At 47.0% G+C, this 23,335-nt stretch overlaps 2 protein-coding genes across 10 annotated transcripts in view; both read left to right on the top strand.

The window, feature by feature from the left end:
• LOC144124469 (telomere-associated protein RIF1-like) overlaps positions 1-23,335 on the top strand; it is a 395,573-nt gene that overhangs the window by 130,127 nt on the left and 242,111 nt on the right. For all 9 annotated transcript variants that reach the window (XM_077657148.1, XM_077657150.1, XM_077657155.1 and 6 more), the window contains 2 exons: positions 2,983-3,056; positions 6,721-6,994. In XM_077657148.1, coding sequence (XP_077513274.1) covers positions 2,983-3,056; positions 6,721-6,994 — 348 coding nt within the window. The remainder of the gene's footprint in view (positions 1-2,982; positions 3,057-6,720; positions 6,995-23,335) is intronic.
• On the top strand, positions 8,747-12,933 carry LOC144124468 (uncharacterized). Its single transcript, XM_077657147.1, has 2 exons — positions 8,747-9,912; positions 10,315-12,933. The coding sequence occupies exons 1-2, from the start codon at positions 9,100-9,102 to the stop codon at positions 12,178-12,180; spliced, it is 2,679 nt and encodes an 892-aa protein (XP_077513273.1). The 5' UTR covers positions 8,747-9,099; the 3' UTR covers positions 12,181-12,933.

The following is a 23,335-nucleotide window of genomic DNA, read 5'->3' on the forward strand; positions in this document are numbered from 1 at the left end:
GAGGCAAGTCGTGCAAGTTTCCTGAACTGGAAGAACTGCTCAGCTGTGTCATGGAAGTGCAGAACAACGGCTACACGTTGACAGTGGACATGTTGCACGACTTCTGTGGGTTGAGCATGCACGAGAACACAGCACCAGCTCGGAGTCGGAAGACGGTATTTAATTCAGAATGCAAAGTCACTGTGTCACTGTGGGGGTAAGCATCCTACGTATAGGAATCTGCTTTTTGGCACATTAACTCTAAACACTTATTGTGTAATAGCTTGTGCCTTCTAGCTTTGGCTCAAGAGGGTCTAAACTCCCTATGCAAGGTTGTGTTGTGTGCATTCAGAAAGATCTGCCAATTATCTCTGGATGCCATTTTTTAAGTTCAACAAATAATTTTTGCACATTGTCACAAGGAAACCACTGCATGTGATGAGAAATATGATCTTAAAGTCTGTCAAATATTTGAAGCTTTACAACACGTAAAAGGTAGCGAAGTTGCCTAGTATCCTACATTGTAGGATGGCTTAAAAGTTGGTGTTGAGAGAAGTTGAGGACAACGCAGCGAGCCATGGAAAGAAAAATGATAGGTGTAACGTTAAGAGACCGGAAGCGGGCAGATTGGGTGAGGGAACAAACACGAGTTAATGACATCCTAGTCGAAATCAAGAGAAAGAAATGGGCTTGGGCAGGGCATGTAATGCGAAGGCAAGATAACCGCTGGTCCTTAAGGGTAACGGAGTGGATTCCATGAGAAAGTAAGCATAACAGGGGGTGGCAGAAGGTTAGGTGGGCGGTGTGGGGACCTGCCCTGCAGCCCCCTAAGTTTGCTTTCCCGCGAGGCACCGTGCAGCGGCAGTCTCACCTCGAGGCTGAGCGCATTAAGTAGGGTAGCGATGAGTCCCGTGGTTGATGACGGAATCGGTAGGGGTGGTTGCCAGATGGAGGCGGCGATTATCATCGAGAATGGTGTCTCGAGCGTGGAATAGGGGGCATTTGGTCCAAAGTTCCGGGCAGGTGCGGTGTAATCTTTGGAGGGCGGGAGATCAAGGCGGCACCGTGTACAAGCAGGTGGCCAGTACGACAGCACCTGAAACATAGGAGTGCGGTGAGCATTGGGCGGCGACCGGTGTCGTGCCCCGTGAGGACCGAGGGGTTCTGCTGGTTAAGTAGGGTAGTGTTGAATCCTGTGGTTGATGACGTAATCGTTAGGGGTGGTTGCCAGATGGGGATGGCGATTATCGTCGAGAATGCTGTCTCGAGCGTAGAATGGGCGGCATTTGGTCTAAAGTTCCGGGCAGGTGCAGTGTAATCTTCGGAGGGCGGGAGGCCAAGGTGGCACCGTGTACAAGCAGGTGGCCAGTACGACAGCACCTGAAACATAGGAGTGCGGTGAGCATTGTGCGGCGACCGGTGTCGTGCCCATTTTCTATCCCATTTTCTGTCTACTTCACCTTCTGGTTCCACCCTCTTCTTGAAATATCTGTGTTCCCTGGACGCTTCCTGACGTTTCTATATCGCCTTCTTGACCTCCTCATCCCATCAACTCTTGGGTTTGCGTCTTTTCCCTTTTGGCTTGACTCACACCTTAGCTAGCTCTAGCTCATGTAATCGAGTTAATTTGGTATAAGTCCATTCTGTTTCATTATCTCAAAAATTACTTTCTCATTTTGTTTGGCTGCTACTTCCACTTGCGTTTCTGAGTAAAAATTCCCCTCTGAGTGTTCATCTCGCTTCAGTCCTACATTGGTTTCTCTTCTGAAACTGTACTTGATACTTTTGTGGTCACTACCTAGACTTCTGGAACCATGTTCATCTATGCTCATTACCCCTCTGTGACATTAGTGCATAATCTATCGTCGAGTGCAGACTCCCTGCGTCCCATGTTATGAGCCCTTCACACTTCTCGGTACTGTTGCATACAACTAAATCATGCCTGTCACACATGTCCTGCAGCATGTTTCCTGTCGAATCTGTGTACCCATCCAGGTCTTCTATATGTGCGTTCATGTCGCCTAATATAATTATCTCGCCCTGTCCTCCTAGCTCATCAATGTCGCTTGCAATACATTTTACTATTTTCCTGTTTTTCTCTTTGGCATTAGCTCATGTCGCCTAATATAATTATCTCGCCCTGTCCTCCTAGCTCATCAATGTCACTTGCAATACATTTTACTATTTTCCTGTTTTTCTCTTTGGCATTAGCTCCTGTCATTAGATTCCTGTTAAGCAGTGCCACCTGTCAACAAGTCGGAGAAATTTAGTGAGAACCAATCAGAACAGAATTAAAGCATCTGCTCCATGGCATGTGTGGTGCAGTAGATTAGTGCTGCATTTTTGATTGCTTAAGTTAGCAGTTCATAATTCCTCACTTGAAATTAATTTCTTTCTGCTTTTCCTTGCGTGGAACTTCAGACTTCAAGTGCAGTTCAGGAAATGTTTTTTTTTTTTGTTGCTACGTTGTGCTATTCCTTTGCTGCCTGCGAAGTACTGTCCCTCAAGCCCAATTAGGTGTTGGCGATAATAAAGTAATGTGTTGTATTCTTTTTCTTTGTGAGAGCAAGAATTGGGGCACACGTATTATTTACCGTTTTTTCTGGTTGTGTGTTACATTTTAATGTTGCATTCTCAGATGCTTTTGCTCCCATATTGTTGTACTGATTACAGAATGAAAATTCATGGCCATGTGTCCTTGTGCAGTGATTCCACCCTGGGAAAAGGCGACAGAAAGAGTGTGGGAATCATTTTTGAAGTTAACATTGTGCATGCAAAGCAGTAGTCCTCACTCGGCACTCTTGTGACTCCGTGTGTGTCTGCTCTAAGCATCCATCTGGCAGCTGCACGCTGCTCGTTGCTTTCCTCTGCCATTAGTAGCCTCCTGCTTGTGACTGCAGAAAGGTATGCGCACACGTTGTTTAAGCTCTCGTTGCAAGCAGGTCTTTGTGTGTGCTCCCAATCTGCTGGTTCTCGCAGCAGCTGCCTCTTTTCATGCTGCAGGGCACGCCTGTCCTGTCGCTCCTGAAGCTCGTGCTTCAGCCACCCCTGCTGGCCGTCTTCAACAGCACCGAAGAGTGAGTGCCCTTTGGCTGATCTGTTTTGTTAAGTGCACCACTTGGACATCGGCCGCAAAGGGATTGCTCAGGACAGGGGAGATGGCAGCCTTTTCAGTCGCATGGCGACCCTCGGTGAATTTGGACAGCTGCATTAGGAATTCACATTGGGCTTCATTGCTGTGCATAAAGCACTCTGAAGTTCAAAACTGGGCCAACACACCATAATGATCAGCACATTCATCTTGTCTGAAAGATTTTTGTTAATGGCCAACTCCGGGGGTTCCTTGAAGATTTTGAGTTGATAATTGGACCACATTCTTTAGAGTCACCTCGCTCTGTTGCGAAAAATCGTTTCATTAATACAGTCGACGCCCGATTTTTCGGACTCTCTAGGGATCGCTAAAACGACCGAAAAATCAGGCAGTCCGTAAAATCAGATTTCACCTAAAAAATCACAAACTTATTACCAGTATGCTGGAGGAAGCGGTCAGTATTGCACACATTCTAAAGCTCCTCATGATTAAATCTCGCCGCGCGACGTGTGCATGGACGACGGATGGCGACCGCTTTCACGAGCTCAGCCTGGCTGTGCTGCCCTCTGCATGTCGCTGACTAATGCACAAGTTGGGACAGAGCCTAAACGGGAAAGCGAACACCCCGCTGTGGGAACTGTTTGCGCTGCACTCGTAGTACTATGGGCCCGGAACGAGAATGTGAAGACGGCGAAACAATAAGAACTGAGAAACAGCCTAAGCAAACGCTCCGTCGGCATTGGCCTTAGTCATTGGGCCTTGCGACTAGAGCCAAAATCGCCATCATATCCGGTGATATGCACTCTGCAGTGGCTTGCATATTATGAGGGGCGTCTTGCCTGTCATCGAAACGCCAGTTGTTTACGGTTTTACAATAAAAGAGTCAGGGTTGCGGTGCATTTTGCCGCAGGTACGCTGACCTCCCTCGCGCTTCGTTGCTACCTCTTTCTGTATTTGGGACAAAAGACTCTGCACATATGAGTTCCGCAAACTCAGACTACGGTTCAAGTTCGTGTGGCGAAAGACATTCAAGAACAGTACGAATTCAAAACCACGTGGGTGCAATGTGCCGAATTTCATCATCGCAAGTTAAGAGGCTCCTTTAAGCTTGAATTTCATTTTGTTTGATCAAGTTTTCGATCTCTACTGCTGTTTGCATTAATGAGGTTCCACTGTACACATTATATGGCGGTTTGGGTATTGGCGACGAATGCGAACGAGGTCTGAAAAATCGAGCGATCAGTTGTGGTGCGTCCGAAATTTCAGGCGCTCTTATACATTGGCTCTCTGGGCCATGTCGCGGTGCCGCGAAAAAGTCCGAATAATCAAGCATGTCCGAAAAATCAGGCGTCAAAATTTTCGGTCATCGACTGTACCAGTTAGAAGTAATTAAAAAGAACAAAAAGTAGGAAACTGAAACCGAAACTGGTTTTTTACCAAACTATGTTGCCATGACAGACTGCACTATGACATCACGGGTGCTGTCACAAAACCTATCGTGTGCTCGTTGATTGAACAAACTGGCGACAATAAGTGAGAGCATGGGTCATTTTCTGTGTTAAGTGACTAAAGGCCAGCTTGAAATTTCGTCCTTCAGCAAACACGGAGTGCATCCAGTGACGTCACATACGCAAGGTTGCCCTTAGTAATCTCAAATGTTTTTATTGGTTTATTTTTTGTTTACAACACATATGTAAACCAAGGACGAGCAGGCAAAAAGTGTTATGCAACACCTGACTAAGGTCTGCCCTCCTATACAAAAACAAACAAATTAAAACAAACATTCAAAGCATTTGACAGCAACTGACTTCGAACAGAAAACGCAAGTTAAATTGGCAGTATTATACAGAATTGCTTACCAAAAAAGAAACAAAGGTGTTTACTTATACAGTGCTGTCACGAAAGTAGCATATCATGCACAGCTCTTTTATAACTTTGGTCACTTCGTTTTTGAGGTCATGAAATGGGAAATTTTAAAATTTCTTTGCACAGCAACAAAATACCACCCCGCTGCAAAATTTTGCACAAAGGACCTGAAAGGTTAACATACTGTGAAAGTTTTTGCAAAATCAGAGGAGGTAGAAAAAACACTGGTGTTGCCCTTAAGTCCTTATAATATTTGCAGAGATTAAGTTGTGAGGTGTGTGTCCTTCCTTCAATATAAAATTGACTGGGCCAGGGGAATTTGGTCTTCTTATCAGAAGTCAGTCTTATAGTAGATAGTAATTAAAGTAGATGAACATTCATCATTTAGGGGTGAATAGAAAATCAGTTTTGTTGTAAATTGTATCATTTTTTAATTCAATAGAGATTATTGTGAAAAGATTTGCATGCCCTCCTTTGTGTTTTTTCAGGAGTCATCCAAACGATTTTAAGATGAGGCCAATAGGAAGATAAGCACGGAGTCCCAGTGCACCATGGTTGTATCGTGCACATTTGAAGCCTTGTGGTACAAAACTCAACTTCTCTCAGTGGTACAAGCGTGCAGCGGGTTGTGCTTCTTGAGCAGCACTGACTGTTCTCGGCAGCATTTAAACGAGTTGTCGTCGTGCGCAGAGGTTTTGAGAAATTGTGAATTTAAGCATCATGCAACTTTGTGATGCCACTAAAAAGTGCCTCAAAATCACACTAGGTGCACAATTGTGCATCTCTTGTGATTTTCAGGTCCGGCAAGCAATGCACTGCGCTGATTGCCGGCATATAATATGTGAGTAAATGCGGTATAGCCTTCACGAGTGGCTGTGCATAAGATTGAGTTACGATGCAAGGGGTGACTTTTCATTTGTATTATGAATGCAAAAACCTGTGTTACGTGTTTGTAGATATGATGCTTGAAATATTAAGTAATTGCACACCCCTGCTTATAATATTGACCTTCCCACTCAGTGGGTTGCATTTGTGCATCCTCCTAGAGATCCTGTAAATTTGCTGCATCACTACTCGCATGCTTTAATTTGTTTAAAACTGCACCTGAACCCATGCCGGAACCAAACGGTGACAATGAGCTCCTCTGCAGCTGGCTGGATAATGCATTTGTCTGCAAGATTGGGCAATGCATTAAGGTGCTTGGAACATCAGTGGGTGAAGAAGGTGCATGGGGAAGGTGTTTTGCGATTATGCAGTTCAGCAGGGAGCAAGCTTGTTTTGTGAAAGGGCAGGGATCTCTCGGTCTGAGCTGGGCTCCAGCATTTGGCAAAATTTTTTCCCGTTGGCGGAGGCAGTGGAATGAGCTTAAAAGATGGATTCATCCACTTGTTAATGCAGCACAAGTTAACCAAATGAAGACCAATTCATGCAGTGTGTCGACCGTGACTAGTGTGCTCCGAGTGCAGCAGCGAACGTTGACCAGAATCAGTTTTACAGTTTTAGCTGTCACTAGCCCATGCCCTGCTTTTACAGTGCCTTTCTTTGCATCTCCCCGGAATCGTAAGGGACTTATAATGCAAAGCTGGACACGAGGAGGTGAAGGAGACACCCTCCATAACCTCCGAAATATATTGCGTTTCTTAAATTCCTTCCATCCGCTGCACTAGATAACGCTGAACTTTGGCGTTGTGCACTTGTAACCATCCTATGAGCTTTATTATTTTACTAAAACGAGAGTACAGTGGAAGTGAGTGAGGCTGTGACTCATGCCTGTGCAAACCCAGGGTGACCCAGCTGTTCCAGAGGCTACTGACCCTGGGCCTGCAGAACCCGTCGCGACTGCACCTGCTGCAATCGGTGCTGGGCTGCCTGGAGCGCTGTCCGCCGGCCGCTGTGCTCGCATGCACCCTCTGGCTGGCACTAGCCTCCGCCGTGCTCACCTGCGTGCAGGCTGGCAATGAGGTGAACCAGGGCAGTGACCTAGAGCCAGACTTCTCTGCCCTGGTGGCCACACTTGCATTTCCGGTGCACCATGGCCTGCCCTCGGCTGATGCCAAGGTGGGACTCTGCATTTGTGCACTATCAGCCCTGTTGGCCCTAAAGGAGTACAGTTACACGCGGTTAAACGGGGACACTCCTCATAGAACTACTATATTATTTATGGACAGATTTACACTAAATTTTCACTCTGTGCATTTTCATGTGCTGATTCCAAAACTGCAAACATTTTCCTCCTACAGATTATAGATTTGGACATGTCAAGGAAAGGATGTTTTTTGTTTGGAGGAAGGGTGCCAGCAGCAGTCAACAGACTCCCGGACTAGGGACCCTGACCATGTCAAACCCTCGGTCCTAAACGTGTCAACGTTTTCACCACCAACTTGTGGCCAACCTATTACTAGCTGTTTCCCCGCAGGGGGGCGTCTGCAGCCTGCAGGCGTCGGTGAGTGGCGACACCGCGGGTTCCTGAGCATCCGCAGGGACATCCCCGCAAGGGGATGATGGTGAACTGTGCATCACCACGGACCCGAGCACCCGCGCCTCACCGTGCGTGGCATCGCCGTGTCCGGGAAAAAGGGGATTCTGGTGGTTGAGCCGATGCCGGGCGTTTGGACCCTTAAGGCCCCTCAACGGAGGCAACACACCACTTTGGCCCCAGCTTCCTGCAGACGGCACCTCCGGCCTGACCCGACAGGGGGAATCGGCAGTCGCTTCTTCCTATCCTCCTCTCCATCTTTCACTTTCCTATCTCTGTCTCACAACTCTCCTCTATCCTACTCACTCCTTGGTTTTTCCTGTTTTCCTGGCGGCGAGGGTTAACCTTGTGTGACCAACTACCCTGAGTTGAGTCATATTTGGTTATAGTTGAGGTGTACAGCTGGCGTGGGCAGGACTTGCTTTCAAGTTCCTGTCCCGTCCCCTTGTTGGACTCCGTGGTGGGTGGCTGGCACCATGACCGAATAACTAAATTTTCTTTATGGCTCTCCCCCCTTTCAAAACCTGATCGCTCTCTGAAAAGAGGGCGGAACGAAGCAACAGACTTTTTCCGAAAAAGAAAACAACCTTCCCAAAGTTCCATGTCATACATAGTACAGTAGAAGGAAAGCAGGCAAGAATACTATCCCCCTTTCTTGTGTCAAAGTGCCTAACAGATGCACTGGGCCCTGGATATAAGCTATCGAAAATGGCCAGTGGCGACTTATTACTAGAAATCCGTGACCATACCCAAAACTCCAAGATCTCAGACATTCTCTCTATTGGAGACATCCCAGTCTCCATAACAGCCCACAGATCCCTCAATACCGTCCGTGGTGTCATCTCAGAAAACGACTTCATTCATCTAACAGAAAAAGAAATGCTAGAAGGTCTCAGCGACCAAAATGTCACAGATGTCTATCGAATTAAAATCTGCAAAGACAACAAAGAAATAGATACTAAACACCTGGTACTCACATTCAGCACAAGCACATTACCTGAAACCATCGAAGTCGGATACCTTAAAGTTAATGTCAGGCACTACATTCCTAACCCACGCAGATGCTTCAACTGTCAGAGATTCGGGCACGGCTCTCAGAGTTGCCGCGGCCGCAAAACCTGTGCGAAATGCGCTTCTAAGGACCACAATTCACAGGAATGTGACGCAGCACTGCGCTGCGCAAATTGCGAAGGAGACCACGCTGCGTACTCCAGGGCGTGTCCGTCCTGGAAAAAGGAGAAAGAAATTATCACCATTAAGGGGGGACGCGGGGATCAGATCGCGAATATCGCGGAAAAAAATCGATTTTTGGAAAACGGCAGATTCGGATTCTGCACTACCTTTTCTATCACAGCTAAAAAAATTTCCGCCGAAAACAGTCTCTAAGCGTACCTAAAAAATATTTTTCTGACCGCGGGTCGCAAAAAACTGGCCAAAATCCGCGCAAAAACGGCCGATTTCGGAGCGCGATACCGCCGCACCTTCACCGCCGCCTACGGCAAGTTTGGTGTCACTGGAAAGCTTGCTTCACCGCGGTTCTTCTCCCAGTGGAACCACGTGTCTACGATAAAAAATAAATGCACAGACGTGAAAAATACGAGGGCACCCGCGAAGTCGCAGCTAGGTGCCGATTGGCCGCGCCAGTCACGTGGTGCTCAGCGCGCCCTGCGATTGGCTGCCGAAAGGCATGCCGCTTCTCCGGTTGTCTGCTGCGCGCGCGCTTCGCGAAAACGATTGTTTGCGATTCAACTCGTGCTGTCCGTTCTGCATTTTCGTCAACTCATCTGCTGCGTGTGGTTTCGTATGCGAGCCCGCGATGGAGCGTCGCACGGGCCAGAAGTACAGGACGAAGTATGCTTACGGGAAGCGTAAGCGCAAGCCTCCTATTCCAAAACAGAAGCGGCCAGCAGCAACTGAACCGCACGAACGGAGGTCCGCTCCGATATCCAGTCACGCCGATGTGTCGTCGGAAGCAAGCCTGCCCTTGGAATCAGCGACCAGCAGTGAATCTGGGGGCCTGGCGCCGTCCGCTAGCCATGACATCACAGTGCAGTACCGACCCGGACACAGTTCCGTTTTTGCGGCGGCGAGTGGCGGTGCGGTGCCGGTTCAACGGGATGACGGCGAAGTTTTGCCTAAGCAGAAGCACACCGTTCAGGTGCACCTGCCCTCGGAATCAATAACCGGCAGTGAATCTGTGGGCCCGGCGCCGTCCACAAGCCGTGACATCGCAGTGCAGTACCGACCCGGACACAGTTCCGTTTTTGCGGCGGCGAGTGGCGGTGCGGTGCCGGTTCAACGGGATGACGGCGAAGTTTTGCCTAAGCAGAAGCACACCGTTCAGGTGCACCTGCCCTCGGAATCAATAACCGGCAGTGAATCTGTGGGCCCGGCGCCGTCCACAAGCCGTGACATCGCAGTGAAGTACCGACCCGGACACAGTTCCGTTTTTGCGGCGGCGAGTGGCGGTGCGGTGCCGGTTCAACGGGATGACGGCGAAGTTTTGCCTTAGCAGAAGCACACCGTTCAGGTGCACCTGCCCTCGGAATCAATAACCGGCAGTGAATCTGTGGGCCCGGCGCCGTCCACAAGCCGTGACATCGCAGTGCAGTACCGACCCGGACACAGTTCCGTTTTTGCGGCGGCGAGTGGCGGTGCGGTGCCGGTTCAACGGGATGACGGCAAAGTTTTGCCTAAGCAGAAGCACACCGTTCAGGTGCACCTGCCCTCGGAATCAATAACCGGCAGTGGATCTGTGGGCCCGGCGCCGTCCACAAGCCGTGACATCGCAGTGCAGTACCGACCCGGACACAGTTCCGTTTTTGCGGCGGCCAGTGCCGGTGCGGTGCCGGTTCAACGGGATGACGGTGAAGTTTTCCCTAAGCAGAAGCGCACCGTTCAGGTGCACCTGCCCTCGGAATCAATGACCGGCAGTGAATCTGGGGACCCGGCGCCGTCCACAAGCCGTGACATCGCAGTGCAGCAGCGGCCCGGGCAAAGTTCCGTTTTTGCGGCGGCGAGTGACGATGCGATGCCAGCTCAACGGGATGACAGCGAGCTTTTTCCAAAACAGAAGCGCACCGTTCAGGTGCACCTGGAACCACGTTTTGTGACCTTGGAAGCAGCTGAGGAGCAAGCGTGCAGCGTCCGTGCTACACTTCGCGCGGTGTCGTCAACGGAGCGCAAGTTCGGGTTCGCGCGGCAGACAGAGGAAGAATCGGCCCCAGATGAAGATGAATTCACATTAATTCAAGCTAGTGTAATGAATTCGATAATAGGGTCTTTACTGTGCCCAAAATGCTCTAAGAAGAGGTTGTCATTGAAGCACGAGACTAAACTGGGCCTAGCAGTAAAATTGGTGCTTTCCTGTGGTGCTTGCGGCCCTATTGCTTCACATTGGTCATCAAAAAGGAAGTCTGAAGGAAGGACTTTTGAGGTCAATATAAGAGCTATGCAAGCCATCAAGACCATTGGAAAAGGGCCCACTGCCCTGAACGACTTCTGGGCCACAATGAATGTCTCACATCATGGGCTGCATCAAAAAACCTATCAGGGCCACCTAAAAAAATTGTTTAAACCTGGAGCAGAGGAAGCTGCACAAAACATTTTTGCAGATGCTGTACTGGCTGTAAAAGACGTCTACAGCAAGATGCAACCATCCAGCCCAAGTAACATAACAGTTGTGTATGATGGCACTTGGCTTACACGAGGCCACAGCTCTCACATTGGTGTAGGATGTATTATCGAATTTTATACCGGGCTTGTGCTGGATTGCACCGTACTGTCAAATTTCTGCCTAGGGTGCTGTCAGCAACCAGCGGAGAGTGACCCTAGCTATGGCACTTGGATTGAGCAGCATCAGTGCCAGAAAAACACAGATGTTGCCTCAGGTCAGATGGAGGTGGAAGCTGCACTAATACTTTTCAGGCGTTCTTTCAGCAGCTATGGCCTTCGCTACACGAATGTCATATGTGATGGTGACAGCCGAACATATCTTGCACTCTGCAAAGATGAGGTATACGGCTTCATACCCCTGACTAAGGAGGACTGCATAAACCATGTGCAGAAGAGGATGGGCACTGCACTCCGCACACTGGTTGCAAGAGCAAAGAAAGGGGAGCCATTGGGTGGGAAAGGTGGACTCACGCAGGACCTAATTAAAAAACTGACCAATTACTATGGTTTAACCTTGCGCAGAAACACCGAAGTCAGTGACATGCAAAGGGCCGTGATGGCCACATTGTACCATGTGACATCTACAGATGACGAGCCTCATCATGAGCTGTGCCCACCTGGCCCTGACAGTTGGTGCAGACATAGGTCAGCACAGGCCAAAATGGAGCCACCACCGCCTCATAAGTACAAGCTACCAAGACGTGTAGCAGAGGCATTGCTACCTGTCTACCAACGCCTGTCTGACCCGCAACTGCTGGAGCGTTGCAAGGGCAACAAGACGCAGAATGCTGCAGAAAGCTTACATTCTGTCATCTGGTCAATGATTTCAAAAGATCAGCGGGCTTCATTGTTTGCAGTGGAGACTGCAGTCCATGAAGCAGTTGCACGCTACAACTTTGGTAACTTGCGTGCCTACACTGAAGTATGCAAGTCTGTGGGCATCAAACCCGGTAGCCTTGCCCTTGAGAGAGCTCAGGAGAAGGACAAACAAAGAAAAAGAAAAGCATGCAGTGCAGAAAAAACGAAAGAGCAAAGGCATAAGAAGACCCCTGCAAGCAAAGACACCAAGTATTACAGCCCTGGGGCATTCTGAAGAACATGTGGCGGCTGTGCAACTTTAGAGCCAGTTTTCTCAGAAGTGAGTTTTGAGCCGACTGTCCTGCTTGCAGAAAGCATAGAACAACTATGCCTTGTCGGATTTGCATGAGGTTTATTGCGTTGTATTTCTTAGTAAATTCTCTGTGCAGTGACATTCCTATATTTTTTAATAACTATCTCATTTTTTTACTGCTTAGCTAAATTAGTGCGTTGATAACGACCTCATTTTTCAGACATGGATATGTTGTCCTATGTAAAAAAAAATAAGAGTGATAAAATTATTTGGAAAATGTCACTGCATGAACTATTCATTTTGCTAAAATATAAAAGCAACTGTGGGCTTCTACCATGTTTTTTTGTCATGCCAGGCATTCTGCAAGCTGAGTGCAAATAAAAATTTGTAATATCAAAACTACTCAAGATATATCAATGAAACTTTGTATTTAGTCATTCTGCACACTTTCCAATAACCATGCCAAATTTCATTGCTCTACTACAAAAAATAAGGAAATTGACTCCGATCCCCACCTCCCCCCTTAAGACCAAAGAAAACATTTCATTTAAAGAAGCCAGGAGGCGTTTTGCACTAACCAACACATTCTCGTTCACAGCGAAACCAAACTTCGCTGATGTGGTGCGCAGGGGCGTAGCACCACACAGCACTCCGGCACCTGCCGAGGCCACTTCCACCGAGCCTATGGCAGGGCCATCCACGCCCCAGGCAGGGTCAGCGAAAGCTGCCCTGCCATTGTCACAGCAGGGAGCGCCGGTCCATGGGTCGGCATCCCGCAGGACTTTCCCCCGTCAGGGGAGGCCTGAAACTAACACAACCGCGGCTGCGCGGTCCTCCAGCACCTCTGGCGAGGCGATGGATACAGCTCCCAGTCCGCCCGCTTTGCAGCGGCGGAACAGCTCTCTTGAGCGAAAAAAAGACAGACCCCTCATAACGGGCCCTGAGCATAAGTAAACGCCTTAGCGTTCTCACCCCAAAAATAAACATGGCTTTCTTAATTCAGTGGAATTGTAGAGGAATTATGCGGAACTACAGCGACGTAACACATATTTTAGGGTCAGTGTTATCCACAGTTTTATATCTTCAGGAGACCAATCTTGGTCCACAACATGTGCATATCCTTAAACATTATAACATTTTTAGACGCGATCCTGAGCAGGCAAATCGACTCTCGGGAGGCGTCGCGATTGTCCTTCAAAGTGGCGTCCCTGCTCAAGAAATCAAACTTTACACAAAACTTGAGGCAGTTGCAGTTAGCGTCGTTACCTACAAAACAATAACAATTTGCTCTTTATATCTCCCCCCACACATCACATTAACAATACAAGATTTAGAAGACCTGATCAATGAATTGCCGGAGCCATATCTGGTAGTTGGCGATTTTAACGCTCACTCCCCGTTTTGGGGAAGCGAACGCTGTGACTCTAGGGGCAAAATAATCTAAGATTTTCTCCTCTCGAATAATGTCTGTCTTTTAAACACAAAAAAGGCCACATATTGTTGCCCAAGCTCAGCAAAAATGAGCTTCCTTGATTTAGCTTTCACATCACCATCTCTTTTTAACGATTTTAAATGGGATGTTTTAAATGATCCTCTGGAAAGTGATCACCTGCCCACTGTCATCAGGCTCTCGTATTCCACTCCAGTCATCCCCACAAGACCACGGCGCTGGAAATTTCACCTCACCGACTGGTCACTTTTTACAGAAAGTGCCACTCTAGATAAAGAATTTTCTGAAGACCTCAGCATAGATGAAATTAATGAAAGATTTACTGCATGCATAATATCTGCTGCAACACTCGCTATACCACAAACAACAGGACTCGTACAGAAGAAACACAAAGTATGGTGGACAGAAGAATGTACATTTGCAAAAAAACAGCAAAATAAAGCATGGGGCACCCTGCGTCGGTACCCCACTGCAGAGAACTTACTCACTTTTAAGAGGGCCAAGGCGAGAGCGCAGTACGTGCGCAGGAATGCTGAGAAAACCTCCTGGCAGAAATATGCGTCCTCTATAAATACAATACCATCAAAGAAAATGTGGGACAAAGTTCGTAAATTCACTGGTGACCATACTTCCTTCACACTTCCACTTTTGACAACACCCGGTACACAAACATCGTTGGAAGAACAGGCCAATTTATTGGGCGAGCACTTTGCTGAAGTCTCAAGGTCATCCCACTACACAACATTCCAGAAACACAAAGCTATAGCTGAAAAACAAAAACTTCCATTTGGAGCAGGCATGCAGGAAGACTACAACCAGCCCATTACGCTCCAGGAATTAAATAGGGTATTATCTTCCAGTAAAAAGACAGCACCAGGCCCAGACAATGTGCATTACAATATGCTTGCCCATCTCTCTGATACTGCCGTACAGGCACTGTTAAAATTCTTCAATAAAATATGGATGACTGGCAGAATACCTGAGGAGTGGAAGAAAGCAGTAATAGTACCTTTTCTGAAACCCAGAAAACCCCCAACAAGTCCTGACAATTACAGACCAATAGCCCTCACCAGCTGCATTGCTAAATCTTTTGAAGGTGTAAAAAATATTAGACTCACCTTTGTACTCGAATCTCAGCAACTATTAGATGTACATCAATGTGGATTCAGAAAAGCATGCTCAACCACAGATCACCTTGTCCGCCTAGAGAACACCATACGGGAAGCGTTCATCCACAAGCAGCAGTGTATCGGGGTCTTCTTCGACATGGAGAAGGCATACGATACCACGTGGAAGTTCGGCATCCTCCGCGACCTAGCAGAGCTAGGTATCAGAGGCAGGATGCTGAACTGCTTGAACGACTTCCTGGCTAACCGCACATTTAGGGTCCGCCTAGGAACAACTCTCTCCATGTCTTTCACCCAAGAGAATGGCGTACCCCAAGGTTGCATTCTAAGCACGACACTCTTCGTAGTAAAAATGAATTCGTTAGCCAAAGTAATACCCAAGTCCATAATGTATTCAGTTTATGTAGATGACCTACAGATAGCATGCACTTTCTCCAGCATATCGTCCTGCGAGAGACTGCTGACTCCTTAGCGTTGTCAGCCCAAGAATTAGAATTAGAAACACGGCCACTTATCCGAGAGTTTCAAATTCGTACCGTTCTTGGACGTCATCTGCCCCGTGAACTTTAACAGTAGTCACAGTTCACAGAACTCATCTATAGTCAAACCTCGATGCAGTTGAATCTCGATGATATGATCCCATTTGATATGAATTTCGGGATGGCACGAATTCCTAAAATTCCCTGGTCAGGCTGCACTTTGTGCAATGGGTAAAAAATTCTGATGTAATGAACAACTCCCTGCTTTACTGCAGATCATACGAACGCATGGGCCGCGACCGCACCCTCGACGTCGTGATAACCAGTCGCGCAGTGCACACCACGAGCAATGCACCGTGGTGCGGTGCGCGACCCGTGCATCACCGATGTTGCGATCGCCAGTTGTGCAGTGCGCAGCGCGAGCAGTGAATGGAGGCACACCGCCCTACATCACAGTGGCCACAAGCTGGCGGTGGTACAAAGCCGTAGGTGAATCCCATGAGTCAAAAATAGATTTGCGTAAACTCCGCAAAGAAATGTTTGTTTGTTTTGGATGATACCAATATTTTTCGTGACCCCGTGAGATTCTTATAATCAAGATTGTACTCTATATTGAACGCAGATGTTACAAATTATTGGCTATATCGAACTCCTCGTAAATATTTTTGGCAAACACGTGCAATTTCTGCTTTATATATTGAACGCGGCTGGCCGTGAAATGGATATATCAAAGGACATATCAAGTGATAACAACTCTGCGCTCATGTCTGCTGTTGCGGAGGTGGTGAAAACGGCAACAGGTTTTGCTGTGGCGTACAGCTTTCCACGCAACACTGCTGTGATGCAGGGAAGCCACTTCAGCTGGCGCTTAATCTGTATTTTGCGGTGCTGTGTGGTAAAGGCAACCAACGCGCTCGGCTTTTTTGCGGTCTCCGGAAAAGTCATGAGCGCTTTCAAAACACCGCTGAAACCTGGGAAATGACTCTTCATTTCACCAGTAAGAATCGCATGAATTGCCATTCCTTCACTGACTGAATTTTGTCACTATTGCGTGAATTGCTGGCAAAATTTTATATTGCGAATTTCGACTATATCGAACTGTTGTATGATTTCTTGCCTGTTCGCTATAAAGAGGTTTCACTGTACGGTAAAAGCTCTTTAATTCAAACTGAGTTAATTCGAACTTACGGTTAATTCGAACTGACGCCCGAGTCCCGACGCAGCCCTGTGTACCGTATAAATGCGTGTAAGTGCCGCACCCGTGTAAGGGCTGCACCCCGTATTCCCAAAGGAAATATTTGAAAAAAAAAAAAAAATCCGTGTAAAGGTCGCACCCAAACTTTCCAGGAAACACGCAAGAATAGCCTTCGAAATACATGCGCACAGGAGCTTCGAGGTGCCGTTCATGGATGGCGCCCGAGGCCGCGGGTCATCATCATCATCTTTTCTTCTGCCGCGAGCTTCTGCTACTGTACTTCCGCTATCCGTATCGGCATCGGTATCGCCAGGTCTAACTTTGTTCTGTTCTGGCTGTCAAAGCATGCGTTTTTTGGTGGTTGTGTTAGCGTGGTCGCTCGGCATAGTTGTTGCTCTCGTGCGCTGTCGTTCTTCACTTTTTCATGAACTGCCTCCGAGCATTGTCACTGTTGCACGATGGGCGAGCACCTCAACAGCTACACGGCGGGCTTTAAACTGAAAGTAGTGGAGTTCGCTCTTGAACACGGCAAGCGTGCCGCGGGCAGAAAATTTGACGTGGACGAGAAGTGTGGCCGACTGTGGTGCGGACAAAGGGATGAGTTGAATACCAGCTCCAAAAAGCGCGCTTTCCGAGGCAAGCCATGCAAATTTCCTGAGCTAGAAGAAGAGCTGCTATGCTATTCAATGGAAGTGCGGAACAACGGCTACGCGTTGACAACGGACATGCTGCGCGTGAGGGCACAAGCCTTGGCGCGTGCTAAAAGCATACCGCACGAGGACTTCAAGGCCAGTGCCGGCTGGGTACGAAGATTTCTGAAGAGGAAGGGCCTATCATTTCGGCGAAGGACCACGATGTGCCAGCGGCTGCCCCTCGACTACGCGGACAAGCTGCTCAGCTTTCAGAAGTATGTCATCGGTCTTCGTCGTGAGCACAACTATATATTTTCGCAGATAGCGAACGCCGACCACACCCCCGTGTGGTTCGACTGTCCCGAGAGCTGCACAGTTGAACTGAAAGGAAAGAAGAGTGTTTTCGTGCGGACAACCGGCGCGGAGCGCCAACAGTGTACCGTTATGCTGTGCGTCACCGCGGACGGACGGAAGCTGCCCCCCTATGTCATCCTGAAAAGAAAAATGATTCCTAAAGGCGTTTTCCCCAAGGGAACTGTAGTTCGGGCCCAAGAAAAGTGCTGGATGGACGATGAGCTTGTGCTCGACTGGGTAAAAAGCGTTTGGGAGAAGTGCCCAGGCGCCATGCTGGCCCGACGATAGCTCCTCGTCTTGGACAGCTTCCACGGTCACTTGACGGGTAGGTTTAAGGAACGCCCGCGCGGTATCCGCACAGACATGGCCGTGATACCGGGCGGCCTCACCGGCATGCTGCAACCTCTGGATGTAAGCGTCAATCGGCCTTTTAAGGTTCAATTTCGAAGGCAGTATTCGGAATGGATGGCCAATGGCAGTCACGACGAGACGCCGACAGGGCGGCTTAAGAGGGCACCGCTCGCAACTGTGCTTGGATGGATTTTGTCCGCGTGGAATTCCGTGTCGACCGACATTGTAACCCGGAGTTTCAAAGTGACCGGAATTTCAAACAGTTTAGATGGGACTGAAGAGGACTTTCTGTGGGCTGAACATTTACCTGAATACAGCACCAGCTCGGAGTCTGAAAACTCCGTGAGTGATGCCTGAACGGTAAATAAATGCCGCGCATTCCAGATTGGTTTGCTTTCACTTGAAAAAAATTTTTTTTTTTTGAAAATTGCGTGTATGGGTCGCACCCCGAAATTTGTCCCCCGAATCTGGGAAAAAAACTTTGGCCCTTACACGCGTTTATACGGTATTTCATTGGTGAAAAACTTCTGATAATTCGAACAAGTCGGCATCCACTACGGTTTATTCGAACTCGGAGCCACTGGCTGACACTTCTCCTCGTAGTTAAAAGTTGACCCATAGCGAGTAAAACCTGCTCCAAATTTACCAGAGATGTAAAAAGGAAAAAGAAGCCGAGTCCACGAGGCTCACGGAGCCCGCGTTCCTGTGCATGCCGTAGCAGGTTTTCGTTGCCAGAGCACTCGCCCGTGCCACTGATGCTTTGCGCGAGCCGTTCCAGGTTTTCGTCGCTGGGTCGCGATAACGTGGTGTAAACAACTTAGCATGGTGGTCCGGGCGATGACGGCTTTTCTTGGTGCCTCGAGAGAGCGCGAGCCACGTGGACAACAGCATGAAGACGTTGAGTGACGACGATATAATTGAGGCTGCATGCTCCCAGCAGACATCGCAGGTTTCACGTGCAGTGAGAACAGCTGACAGGGATGAGTCCGACGGCGGCGACGAGACTATGCCACCGCCAAGTGCACGTGAAGTAGCATCGGTGCTCGATGTTGCAGCACGCCACTTCTCTGTCAGTGAGAACTCTGACGTTGCGCAGGAGCTTTGAGCAAGCTGCAGATGATGCTGATGGAGTCTCGGCAGAAGAAACGCAAGCAAATGCAGTTCGCTTATTAATTTTAATTTTTACAATTCCCCGCAAATAAACATGTTTTGTAGCAGAAATAGCATCATATATTCCTACACTAAAGCTCGCTGCTCACGCGAATGCATTGCAGTACTTTTTTCTGGCGCATAACTGGCTGATCAATTTAATTTGCCACTAGAACCGGATGAATTTAATTCTCTGAATATACCTGCCACAAATGTGTAGTAGTGTGCCTAGTTCGCGATAACAAGTCTAGATATGACCGCTTCAGGTTCTGCCCACATGGCGGGGCGCTATTACTGCTCCTTCTAGCGCCCATTCGGTAATTCGAACTTTGCTTAATTCGAACAATTTTCCGGTCCCCTTCGAGTTAGAATTAACGAGCTTTTACTGTGTAAGTTTTTCATCCCAAATACAGGAAGAGGTAGCAGCGAAGTGTGTGGCAAGCTTATGGCTTCATGGAGACAGCAAGTACGGAATAAAATAGTGGTGCATTCCAAGACACATCACAACCCACACTTTTATTTATTTTATATATTTATTTATTTATTGAATACTGTGGACATGCTGTATGTCCAAGCAGGAGAGGGAAATACATACAGGGGAAAAGCAAAGCAAGTACCGAACAATATAGTTGCCACAAAATAGACAATGCAAAAACACACATAAAAATGCAGTTACAGTACAGCTACGAATGCAGCAGTGAAGATATCGAGAATGATTAGAAAGCAACGGAGAGTTCTGTGGTAGAGCATTCCATTCAGAAACTGTTCTTGGAAAAAAAGAAAACTTGTACGTATTTGTGCGTGCAAAAATAGGTTCCAGGCTAAGGGTATGCTTGTGACGCGAGACTCGTCTAGAATCACTAGCGATGGGATTTTCAGGTCGAATACCAAGTCGAGAAAAGTATAATGAATGAAGGAAATTGAGACGGGCTTTCTTTCTTCTATCTGCAAGTGGTTCTAAGTCTGCAAGTTTCAGCATGGCGGAAGGAGAGTCTAGGCGCCAGTAACGGTTGAAAATAAAGCGAGCCGCAAGACGTATTTTTTCTAGTTTTTGGGTGTAGGGATCCCACACAATGCAGGCATATTCAAGAGTTGGCCTTACAATCGATTTATATGCCTTCAGTCTTAGGGCACTAGGGCAACCGCCCATCCGAAATTTAAGAAGTCCTAACTTTTTGCGGGTGGAGGAACACATATTATCGATGTCTTTCGTCCATTTGAGCCGTGACGTTATTGTGACACCTAGATACTTATATTCTTTTACATCTCTGATGGCATTGTTATTTATGTTGTATGTGAAATTAAGTGGCGTAGTCTCTTTACTGATGCAGAGAGAAACTGTTTTGTCAAAGTTAATAATCATTTCCCATTCGTTACACCATTTAGCTAATAATTGTAAATTTGCGTTCAAAGTAAGCTGGTTAGACACAGATTTGATAGTATTAAATATAATACAATCATCCGCAAACAACTTTACGGACACAGAGGGTTCGAGAGCTTCTGTAAGGTCGTTTATATAGATATTGAAGAGTACTAGACCCAAAACCGATCCCTGAGGTACACCTGAATAAACCTCTAAGAATCGAGAGGTGGCTCCATCGATTTCGACAAACTGCTTTCGTTTGGATAAATATGACGTGACCCAATTGATTATTTTATCCGGATTGCCTATTATTTTCATTTTTGTTACTAGTTTATGATGAGGGACTCTATCAAAGGCTTTGGAATAATCTAAAAAAATCATGTCAATCTGGCCACCACAATCGAGCACTTTGGCAAGTTCATCATAGCCATAGTTGCTTTTGCGCCATTAAAATCAATATAACTAACTAACTAACTACAGTGACCACTAGCTGTGTTGTTGTGGAGAACCCTCGACAGAAGCCATGTTGCGCTTTGGTCATTATTCCCTGTCTGGTCTAAAAAATTGTTGAGGTATTTGGTGAGTACATGTTCTAGCACTTTGCAGGAGGTGGAAATCAGTGAAATAGGGCGGTAATTACCAACTTGCAGTCGGTTGCCACTTTTAAAAACCGGAACCACGCGGGAAATTTTCCACTCATCAGGTACTATGCCCGATTCAAGAGACCTATTAAATATTATTATCAAAAACTTAGCTAGTATTTCAGCGTACATTTTAAGAAAGGTAGTGGGAATATTATCGGGGCCGGAGGATTTCTTGGGGTCTAGCCGGAGGAGTTGTTCTACTATTCCTTCTCTGCTAATAGTAACACTTCTTTCGAGACTATTCGGACAGCAACCATTAAACGTTGTATTAGATTTGGTAAACACGCTTTGGAAATAAGTATTAAAAGCATCGGCGATCTCCTTTTTATCTGTAATGCCAGAGTCATTGACAGTTATCTTGTTAAGTTTTCTAGTTTCTTTGTTTGAGAGAAACTGCCAAAAGTTACTGGGATTTTCCATCAAAAAACGAGCAAGCGTCTCACCAAAGTAGCGCTGTCTTGATTCGTGTAACTGTGACGCAAGTGTAGCTTTTAGGCTGTTAATGATAGAAATGAGAAATGGCAGCGCTTTTTTGTCTCCGATATCGTTTCAGCTTGTGTTTAACGTGAATCACCTATCTCTCTAGTTATCCAAGGACTTCTCTTATCTACCTTCTTTTTTCCATCTGGAACAAATTTGTGTAGGCAGAAGTGGCAGAGAGTCCTAAACCTTACCCAAAGTGTATTAACATCACCACTATCGAATGATTGAAGTGAATCTTCTAGATAGGAAACAATGCTAGGATGATCCGCTAAAGCAAAGTTTTTTACGGTTACGATCCTGGAAGAAATCTTCAGGGATCGACGTGGAAGTGAGCAAGAAAAAAATGCCAACTTATGGTCCAAGATTCCATCATGCACTTCAGTAGTACAGTTTGTTATGGTATTTGGACAAAGGATTAGGTCTAACACTGAAGCTGTTGATTCAGTTACGCGAGTGGGGAGTAGATCCAACTGCATAAGATTATAATCTAACAGCATGTCCAGAAGAGTGTCTCCACTTAGTACTTCATGTGTGCCAGCAGTCTGAGATTCCCAGTCAACATTTGGAAGATTAAAATCACCTGCTATTATCATGTTGTGTCTTCGGTATTTACCTAGCTGATCATACAGCTTCGACATAAAGTCGTGGTGAACTCCAGGCGCTCGGTAGACACCAACGGTAACAATAGGATTACCACAAAAGTCAATTTGACACAATACACTTTCATGCTCACTGTCGATAGGAGGCAGAGCGTAAGATGATAATCCATATTTAACCAGAATCGCAACTCCGCCTCCCCTCGATAAGCGATCCTTACAGTAGCTAGTGTAAGAAGGTGGGAAAGTGCAACTGTCAAGCACATGAGGCTGCAGCCAAGTTTCAGAGATAACCACCACATGAGGATCGTAAGAAAGTAAAACATGCTCAAGACGTTCCTGCTTATTGCACACACTGCGCGCATTCAAACAAATAAGGTGAAAATCTTTCAACTCAGTCAACCCGTTATTGTAAAGGCGTCAGGGCTCTTCTGGCTGCTTCGTGCTACGCAACAGTATCCTGCAGTTCTTATCATCATCCCATGCATAAAGGTCGTCATTTATCAACAGTTTGTCATGGACCAGCTTTGCTTTATCATTAGGTCGACGATCGTCTTCAAAGGACTGCCACAATTTTTTTCTTTTCTGCTGTGTGACGTATGAGTAATCGTGCGAAACACACACCCCAGAATCCTTGAGTTTGGAACAGTTTTGAAAGATTGCAAGCTTTTCGTTGTAGTTAAACACGCGGAAAATTACTGGCGAGGTCGATCCTTGTGGTGTTTGCCAATTCGGTGGATCCGTTCAACTGTGCTCTCTTAGACGCCTAGTTTGTCTTCACATACTTTCTGGAGGACCTTTTCTTCTAAAGCAGCTCTCGTTTCTTTTGGGCATTCTTTTATACCAAAACACCACAACGTTGTTCCGGCGAGCGCAGTCCTCGTAATCCACCATTTTCTTGCCTTGTGTTGCCAAGGCTTTTTGCAAATGCTTCACCGATTCCTCAAGTTGCCGTATCCTTTCTTCATTAGCTTTGCATAATTCCAGAACCTCGTCTAGTTTTGATAGTTTTGAGTTTTTCTTAGAAAGTGTTGCATCGCGGCTCGCGTTACCTGCCTTTATTTCCTGCAATTCTTCCAGGATTATACTTAATGGTTCCTTTTTTCCGGGACCCGGATTAGGCTCAACATCGTAAAACTGTTAACAAGTGGCGTTTTAATGACATACAATACTCTTCTCATTATATGCAAGCCACGGCAGAGTGGATATCGCCGGTTACAATGCCGATTCTGGCTGTAGTCGCTAGGCCTAATTACAAAGGCCAACTCCAGCGGAGTGCTTGCTTTGGCTGTTTGTCGGTTCTTATGATTTTGC

The sequence above is a fragment of the Amblyomma americanum genome, chromosome 3 (assembly GCF_052857255.1).
Source record: "Amblyomma americanum isolate KBUSLIRL-KWMA chromosome 3, ASM5285725v1, whole genome shotgun sequence".
In the NCBI taxonomy this organism is placed as follows: Eukaryota; Metazoa; Arthropoda; class Arachnida; order Ixodida; family Ixodidae; genus Amblyomma; species Amblyomma americanum.

Excerpts from the sequence above, each read along its gene's own strand:
- LOC144124468 (XM_077657147.1), top strand. The coding sequence starts at position 9,100 with ATGCCGCTTCTCCGGTTGTCTGCTGCGCGCGCGCTTCGCGAAAACGAT. Across the intron at positions 9,913-10,314 it reads TTCAACGGGATGACGGCGAA|GTGCACCTGCCCTCGGAATC; the intron begins GTTTTGCCTTAG and ends CGCACCGTTCAG.